This window comes from Emys orbicularis, chromosome 2 (genome assembly GCF_028017835.1).
Source record: "Emys orbicularis isolate rEmyOrb1 chromosome 2, rEmyOrb1.hap1, whole genome shotgun sequence".
Taxonomy (NCBI): domain Eukaryota; kingdom Metazoa; phylum Chordata; order Testudines; family Emydidae; genus Emys; species Emys orbicularis.
Genome location: NC_088684.1, coordinates 74,603,178 through 74,630,628, shown reverse-complemented (window position 1 = coordinate 74,630,628; position 27,451 = coordinate 74,603,178). Strand labels below are relative to the sequence as shown.

Sequence of the window (27,451 nt, the reverse complement as noted above, 5' to 3'; positions counted from 1 at the left end):
AGATAAAACATTTATTTTTCAGATGCTCTTTAAGAGCTGTCTGAATGGAACTATCAGTAGGTAAGATATCCCTGCGAATGGGCAGCAAGAAGAACTGTTCTACTTGGTCTCACTTCTGTTTGGTTTAGAAAACTAATTTCTTCTGAATCAAGTGCTGTTTATCATGGGACAAATTTTCACTTATATATATCCAGGCAGCTTCCATTGAAACCAGTTGGGATCTGCAGTGACAACCAAAAAGAGAATCTGTTTTACAGTTGAATTCTGCCCTCAGATGCACCTGAGAAGCCCCCATTCAGTGGTACATCTGAGTGCAGACTTTGGCAGATGATGGGTATAGAAAGAGAGTGATTCTGTCCTTGTGTGCAACTGGGCAGCTCCCCCTCGCTTCAAGGGGAGCCATCCAGGTGCACCCAAGAGCAGAATTTGGCTTCTCTAATCTACTAGTAAAAAGCAGGAGCTCCTAGATAAATCTGTCTGCCATGCACATTGGATTTTCTACTTCTGGATTTTTTTCAAAGTGATGCTTATCCCTCTGTATCAGTAGTTAAAAGGATTTTGCATTACTGATTTTCTGCAGACTACTGAATATGCAGTAGATGGAGGATTTCTTGACAAGAAAAATAATGTCAAACAAAACTAATGAACAGAGATAAGGAAATTTGAAGGTATTTAATTCCAACAAGACCAGCTAAGAAGCTGGAAGTGCTCCGCACCACCATGACACAGATCTGAATTCAATTTTAGGTCAAAAGTCTCTTGCTTCCAGGGCTCATGGGTTATAATCTAATACTTAGGCAAGCAGCACAATTGACTCCTGAGAAATTAGTGCCTTTTATTGCTCAATAATGATTTCCCCAAGCTAAATGGCATGGGCATTTGTGTGGGTTTTAAAGCAAGATGAAATTATGAGATCCTGAAGGCTTCAATAGGGGAATTAGATACACAGATTTGTCTCCCTGCCCTATTTTCAAACAAACAACAAAAAGAAACTTTCCTCTAAAAAATTGTTTTAATCACAGAAAAGTAGATTGTGTTTGTAACTGGTTGGCCGATTAGGAGATCACTGATTTCAGATGTGCCTCTATCTGAATCAATATTGTGTAGCAGTATCCTATTCTAGAAGTTCCTGGTGACTTAGTTAGAAAAGAGATTGACTAAGCTGGGATACATTGCTTTGAAGAATTTTCATGTGCCTACCAGGAAAGACCTATATATATACTTTCTTGTTGTTAAAATGTTTGATAAGCCAGGTGTTGTTGTAAGTGATCATTTGCTATTTAACTGTATGCACTAGACTTCTGTAAATTAACAAGATACGGACTCATAAATTATTGGAAAACTATACTACAAAGGTAATGAAAAATGTTTCACTTTTGGATAGCTGCTCTCGGGATATAACTTACCTGTTGTTTGTGTGTCACTCATCTAATCCTTCCAGAAATAAAATGTCATGTGCAGCAACTTGTTGATTGCTTTAGTCTTTGCCAAGAGGAGTTGTCCTTCACACGCAAGATTATTGTGCAATAAAATGTGAAGTGAGGACCTTGATTCAGCTTTAATGTCTTCTTCAGACTCGTTATTCAGAACTGGGAAAATACTCTCAATGAATTGTGTACATTTTGTAGTTAATTTATATTATTATACTTTAAAAAGCAGCAGTGGTCAGTCCAAATAGCCACTTGATCGGTATTCTGCAATGCCTTATTTGGGTGAAGGGGGAATGGAAATATGCCTTTTATTATTTATTTATTATTCAGAATAAGTACTGTGGTATAAAAGGAAAATGAGGAAATATATTCCATCTGTGCTTGAGGAGTTGTCCTTTTTTATAACTCAATCCTGCTGCTGTTTGTCTGTTGTTTCCTTTCTGTTCAGAACAAATTGTCACACATACAAAGATGATGATTTTACAATGACTTGTGATTATTACTGTTATTATTATTTTACTTTTTGGCTGACTCTTCTGTTGTGTACCTCTAAAGACCAGCTTTTAAAAGCTCTGGGGTAACTCTCATGTGACAGCTGTAAAAGTCAGTCTTTCAAGACTGTTTTAAAACGCTGCACATATGGAAGATGATCAGATGCATGTAGCTGTTACAGAAGGAACTTGGGGATAAGTACAATAAAAAACATATACTAAGGAACCAGAATAAATTGTTGCATCTGAGTTATGAATTCTGCCAACTACCATTTCCAATCAGAGTATTTGTTCTGGGAGCTACTAATATGAACAAATGGCTAGTTTTAAAGGGTCTGATTTTTTCAGTGGTTTGACTTTGCTGTTGGAAACAAGAGCTGAGGTTCTCGTTGCCTCATAACCTGTAATAGATGAATATGGCTTTAAGAGTTCATGTATCTTTATTTTTAGAAATGTAGACATGCTCTTGGGGCGGGAGGTGAGGTGAAGGAAGTTAGAGTTAAACTCCAGTAAATAATTGAGATGATAAAGATTCTGGTATTTGCAGAGTATCTTCTACCTATATGATTCAATAAAAATTGTAATGTATTCTTGAAAATTAAAAGTATACATGATGTTCTAGTAGCACCCATCACCATATTATCTAAGCTCTGAAGTATTGTTTTAAAAAAATCATAAATCCTTCAGAAAAAAAGTTACACAATGTTTATATTTCCTTGAATACTTGGATCTAAAATAAGTTTATTTATCTAAAAATCTCTTTTCTCTATCATGCACACACACTACTTCATCATTATAGAGCTGCTCCTGAGTGCTCTCTTTGCATGAATTGTAGATATAAAATAAAACACTGAAGCATTTAAGGTGGATTGGGAACACACAGAGAATTACAAAAGCTTTGCAAACAGACACAAGAAAACGCAAATTGCCAAACTTTAGCGCAGCTGATCTTGGTAGATCTTTTAATAAATTTAATATCTATCTGTCTAGTTTGTTCATCAAAGTAATGTGAAACGTTTTAAAACACTAATGAGCTACTGTTAATCATGTTTTCAGATATGAAGTCGAACATAAAGTGTAGGTATTTTGGCTGTGACATCATCTGTTTTCATGTTGGTTATTTTAGCAATACCAGAATATATTTTTCCCTGTCCTAAATAGGCAGAAGACTTATGTAGTCAGGGTTGATTCCCTCGTTTCTCTCAGAACACTTTATGAATAATTTAATTTATATTTATATGTATTTTTCAGAATTTCTGAAAGGTGCTATTTGTTCACCAGTAAGAAAAACATCCAGTTTTGTAACCTATAGCAGCTGTTACCCAGGGAGTGGTGCATATGAGAGAGTCTGATGACAATATTTGCTGAATTTGCTTATGCAGGAATAACGTCAGAGTGAGACTTTTTTTTAACTACAAAGCCCATATAGGGCCTTGTCCAGACTAGTATAAAAGGTGTATTTTTAAAACATTGCTATCTAACACATTTTAACTAAATATTTTTAAAATCTAGTGTGGATGGAGCAAATTGTATTATAACACTAGCTGGCTGAGGTAACCCCAGGCTCCCCACTCAGGTCGACCAGCTAAATTAAGATAAAAGATGTTAATCTGCATCTGTGTCAGGGAAAGGGTTAACGCATGTTAACTAATCCTGTCCTAACCCTCACTTCTCTTCCTGTCCAAACTCTAAACATCATGGTCTAAGTGAGTTTTGTTTGTTATGAGGAGATGAAGCTGTTTTAGTCTTCAGTTCTGCTATTAGTTTAATCAAATTGTATTACAATTAAATGAAAATGTTTTGCCCTTTCTTTTTGAAATCCTAGGTAAAATGTAGTGTTTCTGTGGGTCAAAGGGAGTTTTGGTTATTTGTGACTGACTTCACACTGCAGAACGGGGCTAAAGACAACTGTGGAACTCCAAAGACTGTACCTGTATATTTTGCTTCATCATGTGTTCTTGATGAGAAAGTGATGGAGGCACTCACCAATGCGTCCCACTGTGTTATCTTCTTCAAGGATGCTTTGCGAGGAAATGGTAAGGTGTTTATTCATGGTACTGGAGCAATTGGAGCCAAACTAAATTAACTGTGACCCTTGGGCATTCAAATCTTTATTATAGACATTCAATCTTCTGAGACTCTAAGCCACTCAGATCAAAATGAAGCATTGCAAGCTGGGACCCAGTATCTGGGAAGGGGGAATTGTAACTGTTGTTTTCAGTAATTTTTTTTCATTCTTTTACGTTAACTGAATTTACTTCCCCTAGAAGGAGTAGAGTTAATGACAACCAGAGACTTGACACCTCTATTTCCCTACAGCCAGAGGCATTGCAAGCTACTCCACACTGCTTTTTCAATGTAGCTCTTCAATGACCATACGGTCATCTATGGGAAGATTGTTCCATTTCTATGCCCATTCATTCTTTGGCCTCTCTTCCAAGGCATCCAGTTAGCATGCCAATTTAGTGCCAATGGTTGTGACAATATTAGGACGTGCATATTTGTCCACCAGGGAATACAGTTTGAGAACACCAAATTGATTTCACATAAGATGTCAGATATTCATGACTTTCAGTCACCATCAATCCAGCCTAGGTTTGAGCCACTGACCTACTTATGAAAGGCTCCATGTCCTGTTACCAAATCCATTGAACAATCTATTTACCCATAGGAGTTGAAATCTGGTCCATATTATGCAAATTAGATGTGGCATTTAGGTGCAGGTGAGTAAAAGTTTGGGTAATTCCTACTTTGGAGAGTAAAGTACTGCATGTGCCTTGCCTTAGGACAGATTTAAACAAATAAAAACACCTCTAAGAGAAGTACAAACTTATATGATTAAACAACAGACAAAAAACACATGCTTCCAGTGAATAAATTACAATCCTGTTTGAATTGAATTTGAATCTCTTTTTTTAAAAAATCTGACGTAGCAAAATCTTTTTGCCCAGAAGGCACTGAGCTTACCAAGAGCATTATATGTATTTAATTCAAAAAACAAATATGCTGTTGTGGAGGAAACCTGAAATAATCCATCTATCTGGTTAGTAATGGGCAGAAAGCATTGTCTTTATTGGCCATGACAACATGGTCACCTTTTTCCTTGTTACTGTAATAAATTGAAATGTCTTTGTTGGCAGGTAGGATTATTTGTGTTGAACGTACCGTTCTCTTGTTACAAAAGCCCCTTTTGTACACGGCTGACAAGGCTGACTTTAGTGAGCTGACTAACCCTGTCAAACTAGATGAACTGGATTCTACAACACAGGCCAATTCCATTTGTACCATAAGAGGTTGGTACAGCCTTTTTTTAAATGAATGTTGCTAACTATTTATGTTCATTTTAAGCATTTAGGTCCCTTGAATAAAACAGTGTATTGAAGAAAAAGGGGGGGGGGAAGGGGGTGGCTTGGGGGCAGTTGCTGTGTGTCATTAGGACAGTCAGGTTTATATCTCTTCCTGGGTTTTCATTGCCTTGTTGCTGTGGAAGAGTCTTTTCCCCTGCACACTGTTGCCCATCTGAGCTCTGCATGATCAGTGTTCCCATTCAATGCCTGTGTGTGCGTGCGTGCGTGTACACACAAATCTTTGCTGTAAAATGTTGCATTCTTTCACTTCATATGTCAGTTTGCACCAGACTTCCCTATCTTACCAATTGGGTATAGCATTATCTGCAGTAAAATTATTTTTCTACAGAAAGATTAGGTGTGCAAGCAAGGACTTGTGCATAAGAGGTGCGGGGGGGTTGGTTCTTCCACTGCCTCCTTCCCTTGGTGCAGGGGTGCCCAACGTGGTGCCCGGAGGCGTCTAAGTGCGCCCGCGTACTGGCCGGAAGATGAGCATCCGCCGAAATGCCGCCGACAAGCAGCGTCATCCAGGGGCGTCGCCGCCTCTGGATGACGCTGCTTGTCGGTGGCATTTTGGCGGCGACGCCTATTGATGTTGCCGCTTGTTGGCGGCATTTCGGCGGATGCTCGTCCGCTGCCATGGTCCTCCGTGGCTCGTCGTCTGGCACCCGCCAAACAAAAAAGGTTGGGGACCACTGCCTTGGTGATATGCTGAAGCAGGGCAGTTTAATGTTCTAGTGAGGGCTCTTAGCACAACTTGGCCACACTAGCTCCCCAACCAGTGCTTCTGGCTTTTGGACATTGCTTTGTTTAATCATTAATCCATCCACTACTAGGGCAGGAATATTCCCTACAGTGTATTTTCTAATGCTTTGTCTGTTCTGCTTCTAAAGGTTTCAAGTTGTGGTGCTTCATTTCGGAGATTACTTCACAGCCTAGTAACTCACACTTTCAATAAAAAAAAAAATCCTTTCTTAATTTCATTCCATCATTCCTAAGGCTACGATTTAGTCATGGGTATTTTTAGTAAAAGTCATGGACAGTCATGGTAATAAACAAAAAGTCAGGGCCTGTGACTGTTGACCTGTGCATGACTTGTACTATAAATACCCTTGACTAAATTGTAGGTGTTGGGGGCACTCCGGCGACGCGACTGCTGCTCAGGGTGGCGAGGCTCCAGTGCACCACTGCTGCTGCTAGGGGGGAGCGGCCCAGGGCCACGACAATGCTGCTGGGGGTGTGGCCCGGGGCTCTGCCGCTGCTCCCAGATCGCTGCCCCAGGGCAGCTCTGGGACCAGCTGCCTGGGGTTGCCCGAGCAGCAGCCAGTGTGGCTGGCCCTGGGCCGACCTTGCTGCTTGGGCGGCCCTGGGATCAGCTGCACCTACCACTTCAGAAGTCCCAGAGGTCCCAGAAAGTCATGGAATCTGTGAAGTCCGTGACCTCTGTGAAAGACTCGCAGCCTTAATCATTCCTATTTATGTCCTAGACAACTCTTTACCTCCCCTGGAGTTTGCACCCATCAAATACTTGCTAACACACTTCAAGTGATTTATAGAATATTAGCAATGGTGACAAGGGGTAGTACTGAATCCTTACAGACACAGATCCATATAGTTAAAAGCTGGTGTTGTTACCAAAAATACCCATTCTGTTGTTGTGATAACGCCCAATGGGCTAGAATCTCCGCCACTATTATGAGTATATTGCATTGAAAAATCTTGATTTCTTGCATTGCATAATGAAGAACAACTAAAACCTATAGGGGACTTATTCTGAGCCCTGGTGAGTTCTAATGTCTTAGATCAATATTAGCAGCTATTTTAATGGTATTTCAATCAACATGTTTGAAATACTGCTTTTTTATTTCAACCACACTAAAATTTATGCTAAGAATATTTACTCATCTGCTGTTACATTTAAACAGACCAAGTATGAGAAGCTATTCCTTCTCCATGTCAGTCTGCACCACTCTTTATGTAGTGAGATCAATGCAAGATACCTCCTCCCGCACACCTTTCAACATCTAGAGGAGAAAAAATCCACCTTCATGTTCCTGTGCAAGTTAAAGCACATAATTGTAAAAATGAAGAGCTATTTTTAATGCTAAAGGTACACACAAAAACCCCTCAGCCCCTGCTCTTCCTTTAGTTGTGAAGGAAGGGTTACAGAAGAAATTGGAGACGGAGTTGTGCTGCTGGTGATCTGGGCAGATGTGTTTTATGGAACTTCCTCTGGCGTTCGCCCCATTTGATTTTACTGTTACTTTCACTTAGGGTAACTGTTATTTTATTAATATTCTCCTGGGTCCTTTTGTTCTAATGCAGAATGTAAAATATCTTCTCCTATTATAGGCAGAGCTTTCTCTGTCTGTAGATAATCTCTCTTCTTTGTATTTTCACATAGTAACTAATAGTTTACAGTATTTAAAATGGATTTTCACTGCTTTGTAGTTTGTTTGGCTACTTCCTCTTTGAATCTTTCTAGTGGAAGAATAGTAGAGGATTGTGTAGCACGGCTGTTCTTGTAGTAACAAATTTATTTGGTGAAATGATTAACAAAGGAGGTGTATCTTTCCTGAAATGCTTGCAGCTTCTCCATTTGTATTTGATAACAGCATAAGATTATTAATATTTCTTATGAGGTCCAACTGTTCATATGAGAGAGTTCTAGTAGTTCGTACCACATATGCTTTGTGGGAGGATTAACTGTTTAACAGTATTTTTTTTCAGTGAATGATTCAGATATGATATTCTGATTTTGACACTTGATGTCTTCATATTTAAGCCCCACTCCAAGAGGCACTGTTTCCAGTTGTACTGATAAATTGCTCAAATGATGATAATCACCACCCTGCCTGTTCCTAAATATTGTCAATTGACCAGACATTCTACCCACTCATTAATCAATGTGACAAGCTGAAGAAAACTTCACAGCTATTGATTTTGGAGCTTTCAGTCAGCACACTTTCTTTAGCCACCAGCTCTCATTCCCATTAGTGACCAGTGTCCAATTTTCCAGATGCAGCCCAGATAGGCCATTCTCAGTCCCTTCATGCTGATGACAGCAGCACACCAAAGAAATATAAGACATGTCTAAAAGTCAAATTACAACTACTGATGGGTCCTTAAAAAGAGAGATCTCAGGGCCAGAGTCTAAAACTCCTTGAAGTTGAGGAAAAACTATGGACTTGGTAATTCTATACAGCATTTAAACCTGTTTAGATTCTGCATACCATTTTATATTGTGGGACACGTGTGATTGTCACCTGATTAGTGTGTCTGCCACTGCTTTCACTTGGGTTGGTACTCACCTTTTGCTATCATCTTTGATGGTTTCACTGGGGAGTTCACCTCTTCATCCAAGTAAGAGTGAATTTCAACACTTCGGGTAATCTAGTCAATAAAATTTGTATCCATTTTTCTCTCTAATTACTTGGATTACATAGTGCTGGTGCTAAACAAAGTATCTGGAATACTATACAAAAGATTAAAATAAATCAGACGGCTGAGGTAGAAGAAATTGATCTACCAAAATAAGGACAGTTTAAAAATAACTTCAAAAAAGTTCTGGTGGAAGAAGTGAGGGCAGAGATGTACTTAAAAAATGGATGACTATCCTTCCTCCATTCAGAAAAGAGGCACTAATATACTGTGGCAGGTTGTGTAAAAATCTTGTAATAACAAATTCTAATTAAATACATCTTGCACATCCCCCCCCCCCATGCATTATAAATATTAATTTTCATCACAAAAACAAAAGAAAATGAATGAAAAAGTTATCCACTTACTTCATGCTGTGTCATGCCTGATGGTCTCTGCTTACATGTTACAGATTGCTCTTCAGCAAATGTACACTGCCCTTGAAAATCACTTTTTATCAGAAGTCTGTGTTTTCTTTGCTTATATACTTAACTGTCAGGTCTTTTGAGCCATTTGTTCAAGCCACATAATTTCTGCTTCAGAATTCAATGATTGTCTTCTTGATGTCAGCTCTTGGATTTCTTCAAATTTCATGAAACTGAAAATCAAAGTTTTGTTGGTTTGTCCTAATGGCATGCAGTGTATCTACCCCTCCTTCCTGCCTGTCCCTCTCAGTAATGTTTTTATAATGGGAAAGTAAATGTGTTGCCACATGGCCATCAGCCACCTCCTTGTCTTTTCTGGGATTTTATTTTTATTGTATTGGCTGTATTGTAAAATTGAGAGACTTTTGCTCAAAAAGATATGGAATTACTAGTCAGTGCCTTTGCCATATCAGCTATGGGTTGATTTAATGTAATTTGTCACTTGCAGTTGTCCCAGATCGTGCCATTCAGAAATGTTTATGGACACAGAATGGTGCACTCATAATTCTAACTGGTCATCTCAGCATATTATCATTATTCTAAATCTCCTTAATGGCTTCCCATATTATCATTACTGGGGAGTGCATTAATAATGATCCAGAATATATCTAGCATTCTCTCCCTGATCAAACAGTTAATTTTATGGGCCAGATGTTAATCTGTTACATCAGTGTAAATCAAGTGTAACTCCGTTATTTATAGAATTCAACCTATTCAGCTGTTTTAAAAAGCAGCCTCTATCTTCTGATTACCTAGCATTTCCTAAATATTAGTATGAAATTTTCTGGTCTAGAGTACTAAGCAATCATTCTTCTCTGCCATGGAAACAGCAAAGGGTAAAAATAAATCTGTTTGGAGCTTTAGATTTAAATGGAAGAAATGGAGATTTACATACTTTTTTGAAGTATTTGAAGTTCTGCTGCACCCTGACATTAAAATGAAGGATTCATATTTGTATTGTCAGATATTTTTTCTTCATTTGCCCACTTTGTTGATGATTGGAAAGCCATTGCCTGCTGTCAGATATTTATCAGCACAGAAAGAAGAGGAATTATTAAACTGAAAAGAGTGAAAAGATCAAGCTAAATTCCTACAATGAAGTAATGAGAACCTAAGAATGCCTTTACTAAGTTAAACCAATGGTTCATAAAACCCAGTATCTTGTCTTCAGACAGCGGCCACTGCCAAGTGCGTCAGAGGGAATGAACAGAACAGGCAGTCATTGAGTAATTCATCCCCTGTCGTCCACTCCCAGCTTCTATTAGCCAGGATGGGCAGGGATGGTGTCCCTAGTCTCTGTTTGCTAGAAGCTTTCTGAAAGTCCAACTACACTATATCTATTGGATCACCCTTGTCCACGTGTTTGTTGAACCCCTCAAAGAATTCTAATAGATTGGTGAGACATGATTTTCTTTTACAAAAGCCATGTTGACTCTTAACAAATTTGTTCATTCATGTGTCTGATAATTCTGTTCTTTACTATAGTTTTAACCAATTTGCGTGGTACTGAAGTTAGTCTTACCAGCCTGTATTTGCCAGGATTGCCTCTGGAGTCTTTTTAAAAAATTGATGTCACTTTAGCTATCCGCCAGTCAACTGGTACAGAAGGTGATTTAAATGATAGTTCACATACGACTGTTAGTAGTTCTGCAATTTCATAGTTGAGTGATGCTTCAGAATTCTTGGTCCTGGTCCTGGTGATTTATTACTGTTTAATTTATCAATTTGTTCCAAAACCTCCTCTAATGACACCTCAATCTGGGACAGTTCCTCAGATTTGTCACCTAAAAAGAATGGCTCGAGTGTGGGAATCTCCCTCACATCCTCCGCAGTGAAGATTTATGCAAAGAATATGCCTTTTCTTACTTGAGTGCTCCTTTAGCACCTCAATCGTCCAGTGCCCCACTGATCTTGCTTCTGATGTACTTACATTTTATTTTGCAGTTAGTTTTTGAGTATTTGGCTAGTTGCTCTTCAAATTCTTTTTTTGGCCTGCCAATTTATACTTTTACACTTGACTTGCCAGAGTTTATGCACCTTTCTATTTTCCTTGGTAGAATCTAACTTCTAGGTTTTCAAGGATGCCTTTTTGCCTCTAACCACTTCTTTTACATTGTTGTTTAGCCATGGTGGCACTATGTTGGTCCTCTTACTATGTTTTGTAATTTGGAGTATACATTTAATTTGAGCCACTATTATTTAAGCCACGTTTTTAAAATGTTTCCATGCAGCTTGCAGGCATTTCACTTTTGTGACTGTACCTTTTAATTTCTGTTTAACCAGCTTCCTCATTTTTGTGTAGTTCCCCTTTCTGAAGTTAAATGCTACTGTGGTGGCTTCGGTGGTGTCCCTTCACCCACAAGGATGTTAAATTTAACTATAGTTACTATTACCAAGCAGTTCAGCTATATTCACCCCTTGGATCAGATATCCTGTGCTCCACTTAGGACTAAATCAAGAATTGCCTCTCCTCTTTTGGGTTCCAGGACTAGCTGCTCTAAGAAGTAGTAATTTATGATGTCAAGAAACTTTATCTCTGCTTCTCATCCCAAGCTAACATGTACCAATCAATATGAGGATAGTTGAAATCCCCCATTATTGAGTTTTCTATTTTTATAGCCTCTCTAATTTCCCAGCGTATTTCACAGTCACCATCACCATCCTGATCAGATGGTCAGCAGTATATTCCTACTGCTATATTATTATTCAAGCATGGAATTTCTATCCATAGAGATTCGGTGGTACAGTTTGATTCATTTACGATTTTTACTACATTTGACTCTGCTTTCTTTCATGTATAATGCCACTCCCCCACCAGCATGGCCTACTCTGTCATTCTTATATACTTTGTACCCTGGCATTACCCATTAATTATCATCGTTCCACCAAGTTTCCAAGATGCCTATTATATCAGTATTCTCATTTAATATCAGGCATTCAGTTTCACCCATCTGAGTATTTAGACTGCTAGCATTTGTATACAAGCATTTATAAAATTTGTCACTTTTAGCTATCTGCCATTATGTGATGTAATTGAATGGGACACTTCTTTCATTTCTCTTCATTTCCTACCTGTACTTTACCAACTTTCATCCTCTCCTCCTTACTAAGATATAGAGAATCCCTATTAATGGATCCTTCCCTAAGGGATGTCTCTATCTGAACCGTGTGCTCCTCCACACCTGTCAGCTTTCCCCCAGCCCTTAGTTTAAAAACTGCTCTACAACTTTTTTAATTTTACATGCCAGCAATCTGATACCATTTTGGTTTAAGTGGAGCCCATCCTTCCTGTTTAGACTCTTGCTTTGCCAAAAGGTTTCCCAGTTCCTAATAAACCTAAACTCCTCCTCCTTATACCATCATCTCATCCCTGAATTGAGACCCTGCACTTCTGCTTGTCTATATGGCCCTTTGCATAGAACTGGAAGCATTTCAGAGAACTGAAGTCCAGGTCCTGGTTCAATCTCTAACCTAGCAGCTTCAATTTGGCCTCCAGGACCTCTCTCCTACCTTTCCCTACATGATATCTACATGTACCATGACCACCCGCTTCTCCCCCAACACTGCACATATAAGCCTGTCTAGATGTCTTGAGAGATCCACAACCTTCACACTCAGCAAGCAACGTACCATGCGGTTCTCCTGGTCATCACAAACCCAGCTTTCTGTATTTCTAATGATCAACTCTCATCACTGTTACCTGTTTTTTTGTAATAACTGGGATTCCCTCCCCCGGAGAGGTATCCTCAATGGGAGGGGAGACCATGCCATCGTCTTGGGGAAGGGTCCCAACTATGGGATCATTTCCCTCTGCTCTACTTTGATGTTCTTCTTCCCTGAGACTTCAATCCTCCTCAACAGCACAGAGGCTGTCAGTGGGACCGCTCTACTATGCCCGGAAAGTCTTATCTATGTACCTTTCTGTCTCCCTTCGCTCCTCCAGTTGAGCCACTCTGGTCTCCAGAGCCTGTACTTGGTCTCTGAGGGCCATGAGCTCCTTGCAGTGTATGCACACATACAGGAATGCTGGAACAATTTGTACAGTGGGGGTGCTGAGAGCCATTGACCCAAACTGTAAACCCTATATATGATGGAAACCACTTCAAGCTAGGGGGTGTGGCAGCCACCCCCAGCACCTCTGCACACATTTGCCACCTGCCCCCAAGGCAGGTAATCATACATGCTGCATTCAATGTAATAAACTGGATAGCCCCCACTCTGCTGCTGGAATTTGCCTGCATTCTTTTTACTCCTGCAGATTTTTGTTGGGTTTTGTCTGTCTCTTTTTGGGGGTGGTGGTGGTATTTATTGCCCTAAGTTTAGAGAATGTTAATCAGGTGTATCTAGCTCTCCTACTCCCTCAAAAAACTCCCATTAGCGGCTCCTTTTTCGCTAGCTCTTCTGATCACTTAGGAGCTGGCTTTTTAAGCCCCTTTTCTTACTGAGTTAAGGGTTAAGGGTGTTAAAGGGCTTAGGGATCATATCCTTGTTAAGAAGTTCTCAGCCTTGCCTAGCAGGCTGCTGGGCTCAGCACATGGCACCCCAAACAAACAGACCACACTATATACTTCAGTCAAGCAGCAAGCACACTGACAAAGACAACAAGCTCACCCAGGGGTCATGTAGTCTCTCCTCCTTCACCTGGAGAACTCCCTCCCTGGGTAGTTGTATTCACCAACATATATTATACTTTTGTAAGAATTTCATTTTTGTTTAGGCACCATCTCTGGAGTTAACGAGAGCACTGCCTTCTCTTGGCCCACATGTAACAGATGTGGCAATGGAAAATTGCAGCATCATCCACAGGATAGGTAAGAATCAGTGTGGTGTTCAGTGTACCAAGGCTTTTTTGGTGTGCAGATGCAGCCTTAAGAGCCATATGTGGTACACTCATTCCTTTTGTGTTGTCTATGCCTGTATTCTCCCCCAACAGCTACACAGGGCGAGGGTTGGGAGGGAGAGGGACAAAACTGCAGGATTTTTATTGCTGATGGAATGACACAACCAGTAAGGGTAAGATTCACCTATTACGGAAGACACAAGTAGAATCAAAATGGCATGAGTTTGCTATGATATATTTTTGTAGGTTACCTCAAACTAGTACTGATATAGTACTTCTCTCACTTTTTACTGGTATGTATTAGTTAACTTCTGTATTATTCCTCCTATTACATTAATGTAAATGAGAGGAGAATCAGGCCTGTTAAGTTTATAACCCTTCTAAAAATGACCCTTTTCTACAAATAGATCACAGCTGTAAAGTCTGATTTCTCAGAACCTTTTAGGGCTCAAAACAAATGCTATCTGTTAGCTTGAAAGGGGCACTGGGGCAACTGCATCCTGGGACATTGGTTCAGTACTGGCTCAGGAAGAACTCTACCAATTAAATTACAAATGCTACCTCCCACTCCGAATTCTACCAGCTGAATTACCAATGCTACTTCCCAACAGAATGTTCTTCAGAAGGCTCCCATCTAAATACTTACCTAGTCTCATCTTGCATAGTTTGAGATCCCTTGATGGGATGACACCACAAGACAATAATGCTGTAGGCATAGTGTAAAGGGAAGAAAAAAGGATGTCTTCTAGTGACATAAGATACATAAAGAGGGATAGAGTGATTTTGATTCCAGATTCTGGTAATTTACAGTTAAAGGGATAAAGGAATATTTACAACAAAAATTAAAAAAAAAAAATACACTGTATTCTGTGTTGTACATAATTTCCCCTGAAAAACCGCAAGCCAAAAATACAAAGATTGACCTATATTTTGGTAGGTTAAGTATATCTAATTAGTAGTGCCTCTGTGTGTGTGTTTTCCAATGAATCAGACCCTCTCGTTTGAAGGAAATTTTGCTGTTGTTTAGCTAATAATGTAATGTAAATGTATTCCATAAAACCCCAATTCAGCAAAGCATTTAACCATGTGCTTAATTTTATTCATGTGATAAGTCAATGAGACTTAAGCATGTAGTGAAAGTTAAGCAGCTGCTTGAGCACTTCGCTGAATCAGGGCCAAAATCAGTACATCATTCACTTATTTGCCCTCTGATCTGTTGACTGATGCTTGTCTTTCATATGTCTCTTCCATCACTATTTGTTCACATATGTTTCAGGGGATCATATTACTGCAGCCTATGCTCCCAAACGGTAATTTTACCAGTTCTCAAAATGCAACTGGAAGTCTTTCTGCATTGTCCATCCCGACCTCATTGTACAGTAAAAGTAAAGGTGAGTGTAGATAATAAAAGTGCTAATTGTATCCAGTATATTTAGGGCAGGTGTGTTGATATCAGGTGCTCTGAGACACAATTTTCTGTGCAGCCCGATTGAAGAAAAATAACTTTATTAATACAACAAAAAGAAAATCCTAAAATGAATGTGGTACTGAAATGAAGATTAAGGGTCTAATCCTGCAGTCCTTACTCAGGTAAAACACCCCTTGAGTTCACTCTTAGAGCTTCATCCCACAAAATGCTGAGCACTTCTTGCAAGGTGCTGAGCATCATCAACTCCCATTGAAGAACTTGGCTGAATTGGGCCCTTAGGAAGTTATGAGCCGTGGATATGTTTTCTTCAATGAGCCAACTGAGAGGCCACAGCTTAAAGGAAATATGGGTGTTTTGACTCGCATCCTGAAGTTTTTTCAGTATTACCTTTAGGTCTTTTGGTTTTGTCAGTCAACTGTGTGGTAAAACGTAGGACAGACCGTTCTAGGCTCAAGATATTAATTTTCATTTTTAACATGCAAAGTGAATGTTATACATAAATGTGATTTTTGTCTTGTCTTGTCCTTTCACTTTCTTACTGCAGCTGTTACAAAAAACAATTTCTTCTGTCCTGATGTCATCATCCAGTGAGGATGGGGTAGGTATACATAAAATTAAGATAAAGAAAGAAAGTGAAACTTCCTGAAGTTTAGTTTAGAGGCAGAGTTCCAAAGTGGATAGTAGATATTCTGAGCTGTATGTGAAGACACTGGAGCAAAACATGCTAAGAATACTGTGCTCTATATAGCATCTTTCATTTGGGAATCTGGGAATGCTTAGGAAAAAATAGTCTCACTACACCAGGGGTGGGCAAACTTTTTGGCCCGAAGGCCACATCTGGGTATGGAAATTGTATGGTGGGCCATGAATGCTCACAGAATTAGGGGTTGGAGTGTGGGAGGGGATGAGGGCTCCGGTTGGGGACTCTGGGGTGGGCCAGAAATGGGATCAGGGTGCTCTGGGCTGGGAACGAGGGGTTCAGAGGGTGGGAGGGGGATCAGGGCTGGGGCAGGGGGTTGGGGTGCGGGGCAGGGGTGCAGGCTCCAAGTAGCGCTTACCTCAAGCAGCTTCTAGAAGCAGCAGCATGTCCCACCTCCGGCTCCTATGCGGAGGCATGGCCAGGCGGCTCTGCACGCTGCCCTGTCCACAGGCGCCACCCCTGCAGCTCCCATTAGCAGTTCCTGGCCAATGGGAGCTGCGGAGGCAGCACTTGGGACGGGGGCAGCTTGCGGAGCCCCCTGGCTGCCCCTACACATGGGAGCCAGAGCGGAGACATGCCGCTGCTTCTGGGAGCCGCACGGAGTGGGGCAAGCCCACAACCCTGCTCCCCAGCTGGAGGGCCAGAGCGGGGCAAGCCCTGGACCTGCTCCCTGGCGGAATCTTGAGGGCCAGATTAAAACATCTGGAGGGCCAGATGCGGCCCCCGGGCCATAGTTTGCCCACCCCTGCACTACACCCTGACAGAAAAGTATTAGTACACCTATTTACAGATGGGCACTTAGTGCAAGTCAGTGTCAAAAATAACAAGAGTCCTGGCCCGCTAGTTCTTTCCTCTAACACCTAGACCCAATTGCTCTCAAGTAACTGCCACTGAAGTTTCGTCATAGGAAGTAGCACTAAAGAAACCTGTAAAATATATAATAAATTGTGTTTTATTGGAACCTGAATAAATCAAACCACAGATACATGAAACACAAGCAACCATGAGCTATAAGACATAGTCATCAAGTGGCTACTCTCTTGGTCTGAGATATCATCAGTATAGCCCTATTTGCTTGTCTTTGTGTTTTATGTAGTATGTTTAGTTGTTACTTACACAATACACTGTATTAATTTGATCTATAAGGACTATTTTAAGTTGAAAGTTTTTCTTAAAATTATTTTGCAGTGAATTGTTTCTTGCTCTTTTATATTGTAGATAGTACATGTAAGCTAATAGACTTATGGTTTATAGAAGACCGTTTTTAAAATGAGTAATAATCTTCCTGCAACTCTTGAATACAAAGCCAGTGTTTGATAGAGTACTTGCACACTCTATTTTAAAGTCTATTCAAATGTCATTTGACACAAGCTTCTTTCCATTAGCTATTTTTTGTTTGGAAAGTATAACAAAATAATTTAGTTTTTTGAGTTAGTTGGGTAACTTAAGTAAAACAAACAAAACCCAAACAAACTCATTTTCATGCTTTAAGTCTTAAGAATATTTACCAGTTATCCATAAAGATTACATCTGAAAACTTGCAATTTGGAGGGTTTTTTTTTTCTGGCTGAAATCCAGTGATAACTTTTTTTCTCCATACTCCACTAATTCAAACTGCCACGTTATTTTAAAAAGAAAGCACATTTAGGGAAAGACTAAGCATGAGAAATATCACTCCAAATTGTAATTTTTGCCAGAGTTAGTGTGGGCTTCAAATAAAAATGTTTTTTCAAGCATGGTCCGAAGAGCCACTAGTCCTGTTTTCTAATCCTGGGTCTACCATCTTTTTGTGTAACCTTGGACAAATCACCTAACTGTTATATCTTCGTGTACCACACTATAAAATGAATATAATAGTACTTACCCCACAGAAATGTTGAGGCACAATTAGTATTAAGCTATATTGTGATCCTTAAACATAAAGAGCTATATAAATGCCAATTATTATAACTATATGTAGGGCAGTACAGGAACAGGTATAAAGTTTTTTTTTTTTTAATGTTTAGTTTCTAATGGGATTTTTTTCTTTGGTTACCTTCTTACAGACCGTGCACACACACACGCACTGCCCTATCACATGCAGAATCCTTGGGTGTCCAAGAAAGCTGTATAAAGAAGCAGTTGGCTATGCTTTCATGGACTGGGTGCTCAATTGCAGTAGCCATTATACCTACTGCCGTTTTAAGAGCCTGACAGTGAGATCCATTCTAATTGTGACTGCTGGGAGATGTTTTATTTCTAAAATTATTGAAAATCTAATTAGTTTATCAGACTAAGTACGTTCTTTGTAGCAGCATTTCACAATCTTATTTTGTTTAGCTTCCTTTTTGAGCAGTAAAAACGTTGTACACTGGAAGAGGACCTTACACTATCTTTGAGTTGTGTGCTGCCTAGAACAGAACGTACAGTACTGTTTGTTTAATCAACATGCCTTTATCACTACAGAGTTATGAGGTGAAGAGTGTGCTGGGAAAGGAGGTGGGGTTATTAAACTGCTATGTCCAGTCTGTAACCAACCATCCTAGCTGTGCTGGATTGGAGGAAATTGTCCTTCTGGAAGCAGGAAGAAACTAACCTGAATGCTGTCAGCTACTATAATATCTATGGACTTTGTAATGTGGTTATTTGATAACTATGCCCACAGATAATGTATAATGCAAGCATGATAAGTAGTGAGATAGTTTATTAAAACTGTGATTTAGAAAATATATTATTGCTAAACTTAAAAAAACTAAGTATGTAAAAAAAAAAACTTTTTTGTCTGAATGTTTATATTGTGCTTTTGGTCAGTCCAGAATTTAAGAGTATAGTTCTTGAGATTATTCTGTTGGAGTAAATGTTCATGAATGTAAAACAACTTGTTCTAGAGGTTTCAATGTTTGTAAAGCGTGTTTTTGGTGATATTTTTATAATGGGTGTTATGAATATTTTAATTGTGTGTGTATCAAAAGAATAACTTTTTAAATGTTATTTTTTTGAGTAAGGGTTTTAGCATGAATGGTGGACCTTAAGTAAGTCATCTGTTTTAATAATTTCCAGAAGCATTATACACTGCACACCATTGATACTTAACTGTAACGTTATTACCACACTGCAATAAATATCACAAATACAGATTTGAATGAGCCTCGTTATCTTTCAGATGTGATAAATGGTGTCAAAGGTATATTCAACTAATGTTTTATAGTTAGTCATAGTCTAAATATAGAAATACTGTGGCATCTAACTTACCATGAGATTGTTTCATTATATAGTATAATGTGTATAAAGAGTAAAGAACAAACTGGTTCAGGAGTGGTATAATTGTACTGATAGCTGCACGTAGATAGGGTGATATGGTTCTAACCTTAATCTATCTGAGATGTTTTTATCTCCGTCTTCTTTTGTGTTCATAACTGAACTTTAATATAAGACTACACTGTAAGGTTAAGGCACCAACTGATTTTTTTCTTTGTCCTGTACAGCACAGAGCAGATTGTCTGCACTTAGTGAAAAAACAATAGACCAGAGTTATACGGTAACTAGTTTTGCATGCTGAAAAGATTTTGCTGCCTGATTTGTGACTATTGAATAGACAAATAACTGTAAATCTGTCTCCTACTAGTCATTTCTGGGGTCATTATAGATAATGGAATGACTTTTAGGCACTCTTTTGAGCACTAATAAATAACCAAGCCTTTGAGTCAAAAAAGACCTTTTCTTCCTTAGCCATTTTACCTTAAGAAAAAGCTACAAACACTGGGCCTAGTCCATCAGATAATACCAGGTGTAATACTTACTGCTGTGAATAGTCCCACTGAAATCTATGGAACTATTTTCTGCAAGTAAGCACTACACCCTAATAGTGTTTACAGCATTAGGTTGGTTTTCTGCAGACCATTGCTGCCCCCACATATGCTGTGCTATTAATAAGTATACTTCCAGATTATGAACAAATTTAGGTGACTAAATTGACTTAAATATATGCAGTTATTTTCAATGGCAGTTCTGCCTCTTGGACCCTCACTGTCAGTAGAACTGCACAGCAAAGGTGGTCAGTTTGTTCACGGAGTACGATTCAGAATACTAAAATGTATCCATACCGAAACTAAAGATTCATGTACTTGCAGCAATAATGTAAATAACCCGTTCATTCCACAAGGAATGCATTTTTTCTGTCAGACTTCATAGCCTTTAAACCTCTTCATACAAGTAACAATATACATGGCTGGACCTGATTTTGGGGTATTGTACAGCTAGAGCTGTTAACTGTTGTCTTGAGGTTTTACAATTTAATAGCAAAACTTAACTTCCCTTGGGTTTTGTTTGTTATGCTACTTGAGAACCATGATAGGAAATGGCCTACTTGTTGTTAAGAGTTCAGCTACTGGTGGATACAGTTAGCTTGAACTGTTATAAATAGTAATTACTGACTCAACATTTGTGCAGGAAGGTATACTTTATAACCAATTTACTGGCAGACATGAATTTTAACCCTACTAACGAATACCAAAGTGTTGCCTCCATTTTCTTTTGAGATGTTTAAAATGTTTAGTGCACTAAATAAGCCTATTCGTTTTTTCCCCCTAATTTAATAATAGTATTGAAAATTAAACTTTTTAAAAAGTTGTACTTAAAGCACACCTCCATTCTGGGTTTTACTGATGAATCACATTTTCATATTAATAATACTATGCATGGTTGTAACTCCTGAGAAGTACAGCTCCACCTGTTGCATTTACTCTCAACCCCTGGCTCCAAAGCATAGGGCAAAGACATGAAGCAGAAGTGATTAAAAATGCTTTTTTATTCTTAGAAATGCTGTAAAAATGGATATAAAAGGTTGAGCATGCTCAGTCTTTTTCCTCCTACTATCTACAGTATAAAGGGTTTTTGAATCATTTTTACAAATGTACCATAGCTGCATCAAGATGAATAAAATGTAGAAAAAGAACAAAAACGACTGTTACAAAAATAATTTAAGGGGGAAACCACAAAAGTTTAGCTTTTTTCCCTCTCTCTCTCTCTCTATATATAATTTTTTTTGCAAGTTTGGCGGTTAAAGACCCAGGCCGAGCCCAATCTTGCTACAACATTCAAAAGAAACTGAAACCCAGCACAATTTCACTGATGTTTCTTCCTCTCTCCCTTAAGGCCGCTTAGGGAGCCGACGGGAGCTGAGCAGCAGCCCCTCCGCAGTCCTGAGGCACCGTCCCCGCCGCAGGTAGGCCAGTCCTGGCTCTGCAGCGCCGGCTGCTCCGTGTAGGTCTCTGAGGTATTGGTAGGATAAGGCAGTCACAGTCCCTCGAGTCCCTGCCCACAGGGTTACCGGCAGTCGGTGCCCGAGCCGGGCTGCAGGAAGGAGGCGCCAGGCAGCTGCTTGAAGAAGTGCCTGAGGCTGGTCAAGTCCCGGCTCAGCTGCTCGATCTTCTTGTGCAGCTTCTCGTTCTCGGCCGACAGCTCCAGCAGCTTCTGCTGCATCTCCTGGTTGCGGCGCTTCGCCTTGTCGCGGCTCTTGCGCACGGCGATGTTGTTGCGCTCCCGGCGCTGCCGGTACTCGGGGCTGAACCTATCCACCCACTTCTTGCCGCTCCGCTCCTTGCCCGCCGGCTGCCCCTGCCCGCAGGAGGACGACGACGAGGGGGACCTGGTGCTGCAGCTGGACGGCGAGCTGCTGCCCGCGGGCTCGGGCGAGGTGGGCGGCGTGGGCTGCCCGCTCAGGTTCATGATTGTCTGGGCGCAGGTGGCGACCTGCGAGGGCAGCAGCGAGGAGGCGAGGTCCCTGTCGCTCCAGTCCGGCTCCCGCTTCAGGGCGGCCCGCGGGGCGGAGGAGGAGCCCGGCCGGGGCTCGCCACCCAGCAGGGCGCCGCCGAAGTCCTTGGCGGGGTCGCGGCCTGCCGGCGGTAGGTACTCGCCGTAGTCGCCGCCCCGCTCCGCCTTGTGGTTGCTGTTGAAGAGGTCGGCGAAGAGCTCGTCGTTGCACAGCTCCAGGTTGGGCACCGCCGACATGGAGTCGATGTAGGAGCTGAAGTCGATGGCGCTCTCGTCCTCGTACATGGCCGGGGCGGCGGCGCTCAGCTCGGCCAGGGTGCTGCTGCCGCCGCCGCCGCCCCCCTGCTCCTCGGCGCTCATGCCGCCGCTCCCGGGCTTGCAGGAGGGGCTCAGCCCGCCGCCGCCCGCCTTAGTGTCGTAGAAGTTGGCCGGCTCCAGGGACCAGTTCCTGTAGCATGCCGGGGAGTCCAGGCTGTACAGCGCGGCGGCGCTCATCGGAGAGCGGGCAGGGGCTGCACAGGAGTTACAGGGGCTCGGGCTCCGCGGGCTGGTAGCGCCGCAACAGGTGAGTGGTTCCCCCTCCGCTGTCAGGCTGGGCTGGAGGCTGCTGCTGGGCTCACTCTGGCCGGCGCCTTCCCCGCGAAGCAAGCGGCGGAGTGTCACGCTGGGTCCGCCAGGAGCGCCCAGGCCGGTGCAGACGAGGAGTTTGTTCCGAGACCGGGGGCAGCAAGTCTAAACCTGGGAGCCGCCGCCTGCTCCGCTTTTATATAGCCCCGGCCCCGCCCCCTGCCCCAGTGACGGGGAGAGAGTGTTACTGGAATCCCTCGGGCCCCGGGGCGGTGCAGCGCGAGGGGAGGGGTCTGCCCTGCGCCGCTGCCGGGGGGCGACACAGCGGGGGCCGGGGAGCAGCGTAACCTAGATCTTAGGCTGTGCCTCGTAAATCTTTGCTGCAGCAGCAAGTGGGGGGTGGTGGGGCTGCTTCCGCCACAGAGCCAGAGCCCGTGCAAGCTCCGCTGGCTGCTGCTGGGAACGCGCCTGTGGTGCCAGTGCCTAGGACAGGCGGCAGGACTTGCTGTTCTCATTCCCACCTTCCTGTTTATCGGAGTTTGCGCTGCTCGGGTTCCTGGGGAGGGGGGCGGGGGCGAGAAACCACTTGCCCTGAAACAGACACGCACAATGCACGTGGGCTGCAAACGTTCCCCCTGGGCAGGACCAGGGTAACTGTTAAGCCCAAGAGCAGCGCCAATTGAGAGCCAGAAGCGAGCGGCTGAGGCAAAGCTCAGCGTCGCCGAGCCGAGGACTCCCGTGGGTGCCAGGGATGGAGCTGGGTTACAGCCTGCCGAGGAGAGTCTCACCTTCACGCGGGGGTTGCCTAGTGAGGCGGCGGCGAGCGGTACTTCGCCTGCTGCACCTGAATCTGTGCGTACCTCGCAGTTTGTGTAGTGCAATGATCGGCTTCAGACACGGTTTAGCGGGAAACTACGCCTGGCCGATGAATTCCCCCCACCCCATATCAAGGCTCCGCTCCTGTGCAGCCGCTATCTTTTCTAAACGTGCTCCGCTTAGCTCACACTTACGTCCTAGCAGTGCCGTGCTGCACGTTGGAGTTTTGATAGGTTAAGTGGCACGTACACAATGCATGAAGCGGGCGGGGGGGGGGGGGATAGTCTTGTGCTGTTTGTTTGACCATGTGCTAGATTTTAGCACCATAGAAAATACTTTCTCTGCATTCAAAACCACGAAGTGATTTGCCTCCTTGGTACACATTGCCCTCTTGTGGCTGATTAGTGTATATTTTTGTATCTGTCAGCTCAGACTACAATGTAGATCACTTTAAAAAAAGGGGGGGGGGGAGAGGGAGTGTTATACTGCCACCCACAGCCACGGAAGAGAACGCACTGGTGCCCAGGTTCCTAGTTACGGTCTTTAAGCAATCACTCACATTGTAGGCTAATGAGAAGTGTTTTCCTAGAGGTAAGTCGTGAATAATGTAAACAGTGAAAATGTAAAGTGTGCTGCTTTAGCAATACAGTCATTTCTCTGTTTCATTTTGAGGAGACGCTGTAGAATTACAACAATGGTTTGCGTGGTTTTGATGCCAATGTTTAGCGTCTGCACAGCCTTGTGAGACCGGGTTGCATCTGGTGACACTATAAAATAACACTCCAAATAAATAGTTAATCTGGGTTTCCTAGCAAGGAAGAAATGACAAAAAAAGAAAAGGAAAAAAAAACACTTTTAAGTATAACTGACCTGAAAACTGAATTGTATGCTCTATAGCCAAGCATTTATGGGCAATGAAAATGTCCCTATCCTTTCCCCAAGGTTCCAATATAGTAATACACCTTCCAGCATTCTCAGCAGGAGCCCTTATGACAAGGGTTTTATGCCATACTAGATATGTCAGTTCACAGTCACTAACACATTGGGGGGTGGGGGGGTGTCTGATACCATGATCTCAGGGGCAAAACCCAATCTACTTTAATAAGAGTTTTGCTTGAGCAATCACTGCAGGATTGGGCACATACAGAAAAGCTTGTCTTCCTAAATACCTACCTCTAAAAGTGGATATTATCACCACACAGGTTTATAGAACTGTTGCTGTGGGCTTTTAAAGGGCTGCCGCCTCCCCAAAAAGAATTTGATGGCAGCAGTGAACAAAGTATTCCGCTTGCTCTGAAACAAACATTTTGAGATCTTCCAGGGTGAAAGGTACTGTAAAAACATAAAAAGATCGAGGAGTACTTGTGGCACCTTAGAGACTAACAAATTTATTTGAGCATTTGTTAGTTTCTAAGGTGGCCCAAGTACTCCTCGTTCTTTTTGCTGATACAGACTAACACGGCTACCACTCTGAAACCTGTAAAAACATAGTCATTAAACATTCTTTATGTAACTAATTATTAGCTTCCCCACCACCAAAAATTTCTGAGCCTAATAAAAACACTATTAGAATTTAGGAAATCTTCCCCCTGGTTTGCAGTCTAGTCTTGTTAAATGAACACCACCTCCGTCATTCATATTGTCTGGAGGAGTGCATACCAGTGCTTGCTTGACATTTTGATGGATAAACTCTTCACCTTTTGACCTGGCACACTGCTAAAGTCACTCTGCAATGTAAATGACTGTAGAAACTACAACTTTTTCCAATGGAGACTTTAAAGAGGAATCAGTATATATTTATAAAATAAACATACATACACCTGAGTATTTCACTTTGTGAATGTCACTCTAGTGCCCTCCTGAGGTTCAGTTAGTTTAGGAGAAACGACTGTGGATACTAAAAAGGCAAGAACTCAGCCTGACAGATTGGGACAATCTGTTTTAACTGACAATGTTTGCCTGTACGTTTCATTACAAGATGTTCTTTTGACAGCAATAATGTTGTAAATGTAGATTTATGGTGTTAGATTACTGTCTAACTAAACTGTCTTCATTTTACTCTCTAAAATTTTTCTCTTCCCCCACTCCTTTCAGTTGCCCATTAAAAAAAGTTTTGATGAATATATTCCTATTTTAAAATCAGTAGTTGATACTGATAAATGAACAAGTATACCTGAAACAAAATAAATGTAATAATAATTAAAGATACAATGTGTAATATGAAATTTTCCCATCTCCCAAACATTTTAAAAGAATAGTCCACTGACTGCTTACAAAAGGGAAAACAAAATTGTTTGTCAAAATGTTTGCGTGTTTTTTTAAGAGAATTAGCTAAAGCAATTAATATTCAATATGAGTTGCCTAGTTTCTCTCTTCATAGCTAGACTTTAAAAGGACATTGCTAAGGTCTGGTCTACAGACAGTAGTTTTTGTACTGGTAAAATGCACACCACTTATTGTAACAGTTATGTTTGTTTATTTTAACCAAAATAGTTACAGCAGGCTACCCCCCTTTGTGTGGATGCAGTTATACAGCTATAACTTATTCTTCTTCCTTTATGGGAATAAGCTATACCGGGGTTCTCAAACTTCATTGCATCGCAACCCCATTCTGACAAAAATTACTACATGACCCCAGGAGAGGGGAACTGAATCCTAAGCCAGCCTGAGCCCCAGGTGGCGGGGCCAAAGCCAAAGCCAGGCCCCACTGCCGCGTGCGGGGGATCAAAGCCAAAGCCGAAGCCCAAGGGCCTGTAACCTGAAGCCCTTGGGCTTTAGACCCCAGCAAATCTAGGCCAGCCCTGGCGACCCTACTAAAGTGGGGTCCTGACTCATAGTTTGAGAACCACTGAGCTATATTATCTCATGCACCTTCATATCAGTACAACTGTCCACACTAGAGGGTTGTATCACTTTACACACAAAGCTGTACTGCTTTAACTATATAAGTGTAGTTAGACAATCTTGTAGGCATAGCTTTAGTTTGCGCTCTCTGGACCTGATCATGCAACTCTTAATTACATCAATAGTCCCCACTGAGTTTAACTTTGACATGAATTAGCGTTGCATGATTGAGCTATAGTAACATAATTGTATTTTTGTAACACAAAATATACCTTTATAAATCAATATTTATTTTAGGTGGATCAAACAGGTACCTTAACTACAATACAATCAGTTTACAAATGAAATTATATAAAATTAAAGATCAGCAATGGACTCTGTCTCGCATGTCTCTAGGTGATCTCTGAGTTCACAATGTTTGCTAATCTGATGCGTGAATATATACCTATAATCTGTCTGGACACTGAAGACACAAACTCCTTTCTGTCCATTCTTATTATTCATGATTTTGAAACCTAATACTATTCCCATAATTTTTTGTCTATTTAATATAACTTTTAAATTGTTTAAACATATGAATTACTATAGATAAAACATGCAACAACCTTTGCATATGATACATGTGAGTGTCTACACTACAAAATGTAATGCCCATATTGCCACAACAGCCAAAAATGGTATGGCTGGACTGAGGTTTAGACAGGACTCAAACATTTTTACCACTGTCATAAAAGTGTGTTTTTCATGATCTCTAGCTCAGATGCACCATTGTTTGCAGGTTCGTTTTTCTAAACCAGATGCATAAACTCCCCAGCCTCTGTTTTACATTCTGACCTGGAATTATCCACCCTAATCATTTGTTTTGGAACTCTTTCTCTCTCTCTCTCTATATATATATATATAATGTCAAAAATTAAATAGTGTCAGCCTATGCATAGTAGCTATTGATACAAAATTTAACTTGCTTATTATTTAAAACTCATAATCTGTGATGCCATATTCCATTTCTACTGAGCTTTGAAAATCCTCTCATGCCTGTTTCCAAACATATATATATATATATATATATATATATATATATATATATATATATATATATATATATATATATATAAAATATTCTTTTAGCTGACGTTGGGGTGTTAATCTTGAAACAGATACAGCTTTTGTTCAGTGCATCATTTTTTGGCTCTGCAAGGCTTGGTTAGCAAAACCTATTCTCAGGGCTATACTGCCTTTCATGATGATGCTGGTGCACAGAGGGAAGCGAGTTCCTATAAAACAAAGAAAGAATCTTTAGCATTGTGAGGAGTCCTTTCCATCCAACTATAACAATGTTAAATTATTTAGGCCCAATCTCTGACCTATGTTGATAATTTCTGTTACGATAG

At 41.2% G+C, this 27,451-nt stretch overlaps 2 protein-coding genes across 2 annotated transcripts in view; one reads left to right on the top strand and one right to left on the bottom strand.

The window, feature by feature from the left end:
* The window catches only part of SPIDR (scaffold protein involved in DNA repair), a gene marked incomplete at its 5' end in the record, with an annotated part of 326,096 nt that extends 307,235 nt beyond the window's left edge, over positions 1 to 18,861 (top strand). Inside the window, 6 exons of the mRNA XM_065397658.1 lie at positions 3,747 to 3,957; positions 5,062 to 5,214; positions 13,831 to 13,924; positions 15,230 to 15,344; positions 15,927 to 15,980; positions 18,528 to 18,861. Of these exons, the coding sequence (XP_065253730.1) occupies positions 3,747 to 3,957; positions 5,062 to 5,214; positions 13,831 to 13,924; positions 15,230 to 15,344; positions 15,927 to 15,980; positions 18,528 to 18,656 (756 nt within the window). The remainder of the gene's footprint in view (positions 1 to 3,746; positions 3,958 to 5,061; positions 5,215 to 13,830; positions 13,925 to 15,229; positions 15,345 to 15,926; positions 15,981 to 18,527) is intronic.
* A 1,989-nt stretch (positions 18,862 to 20,850) lies between these two features.
* On the bottom strand, positions 20,851 to 22,328 carry CEBPD (CCAAT enhancer binding protein delta). The gene has a single exon (XM_065397659.1). It carries the CDS (start codon positions 22,326 to 22,328, stop codon positions 21,387 to 21,389), a length of 942 nt encoding a protein of 313 aa, XP_065253731.1. The 3' UTR covers positions 20,851 to 21,386.
* Between the last annotated feature and the right edge of the window lie 5,123 nt (positions 22,329 to 27,451).

Coding starts and splice junctions, on each gene's coding strand:
- CEBPD (XM_065397659.1), bottom strand. CDS start 22,328: ATGAGCGCCGCCGCGCTGTACAGCCTGGACTCCCCGGCATGCTACAGG.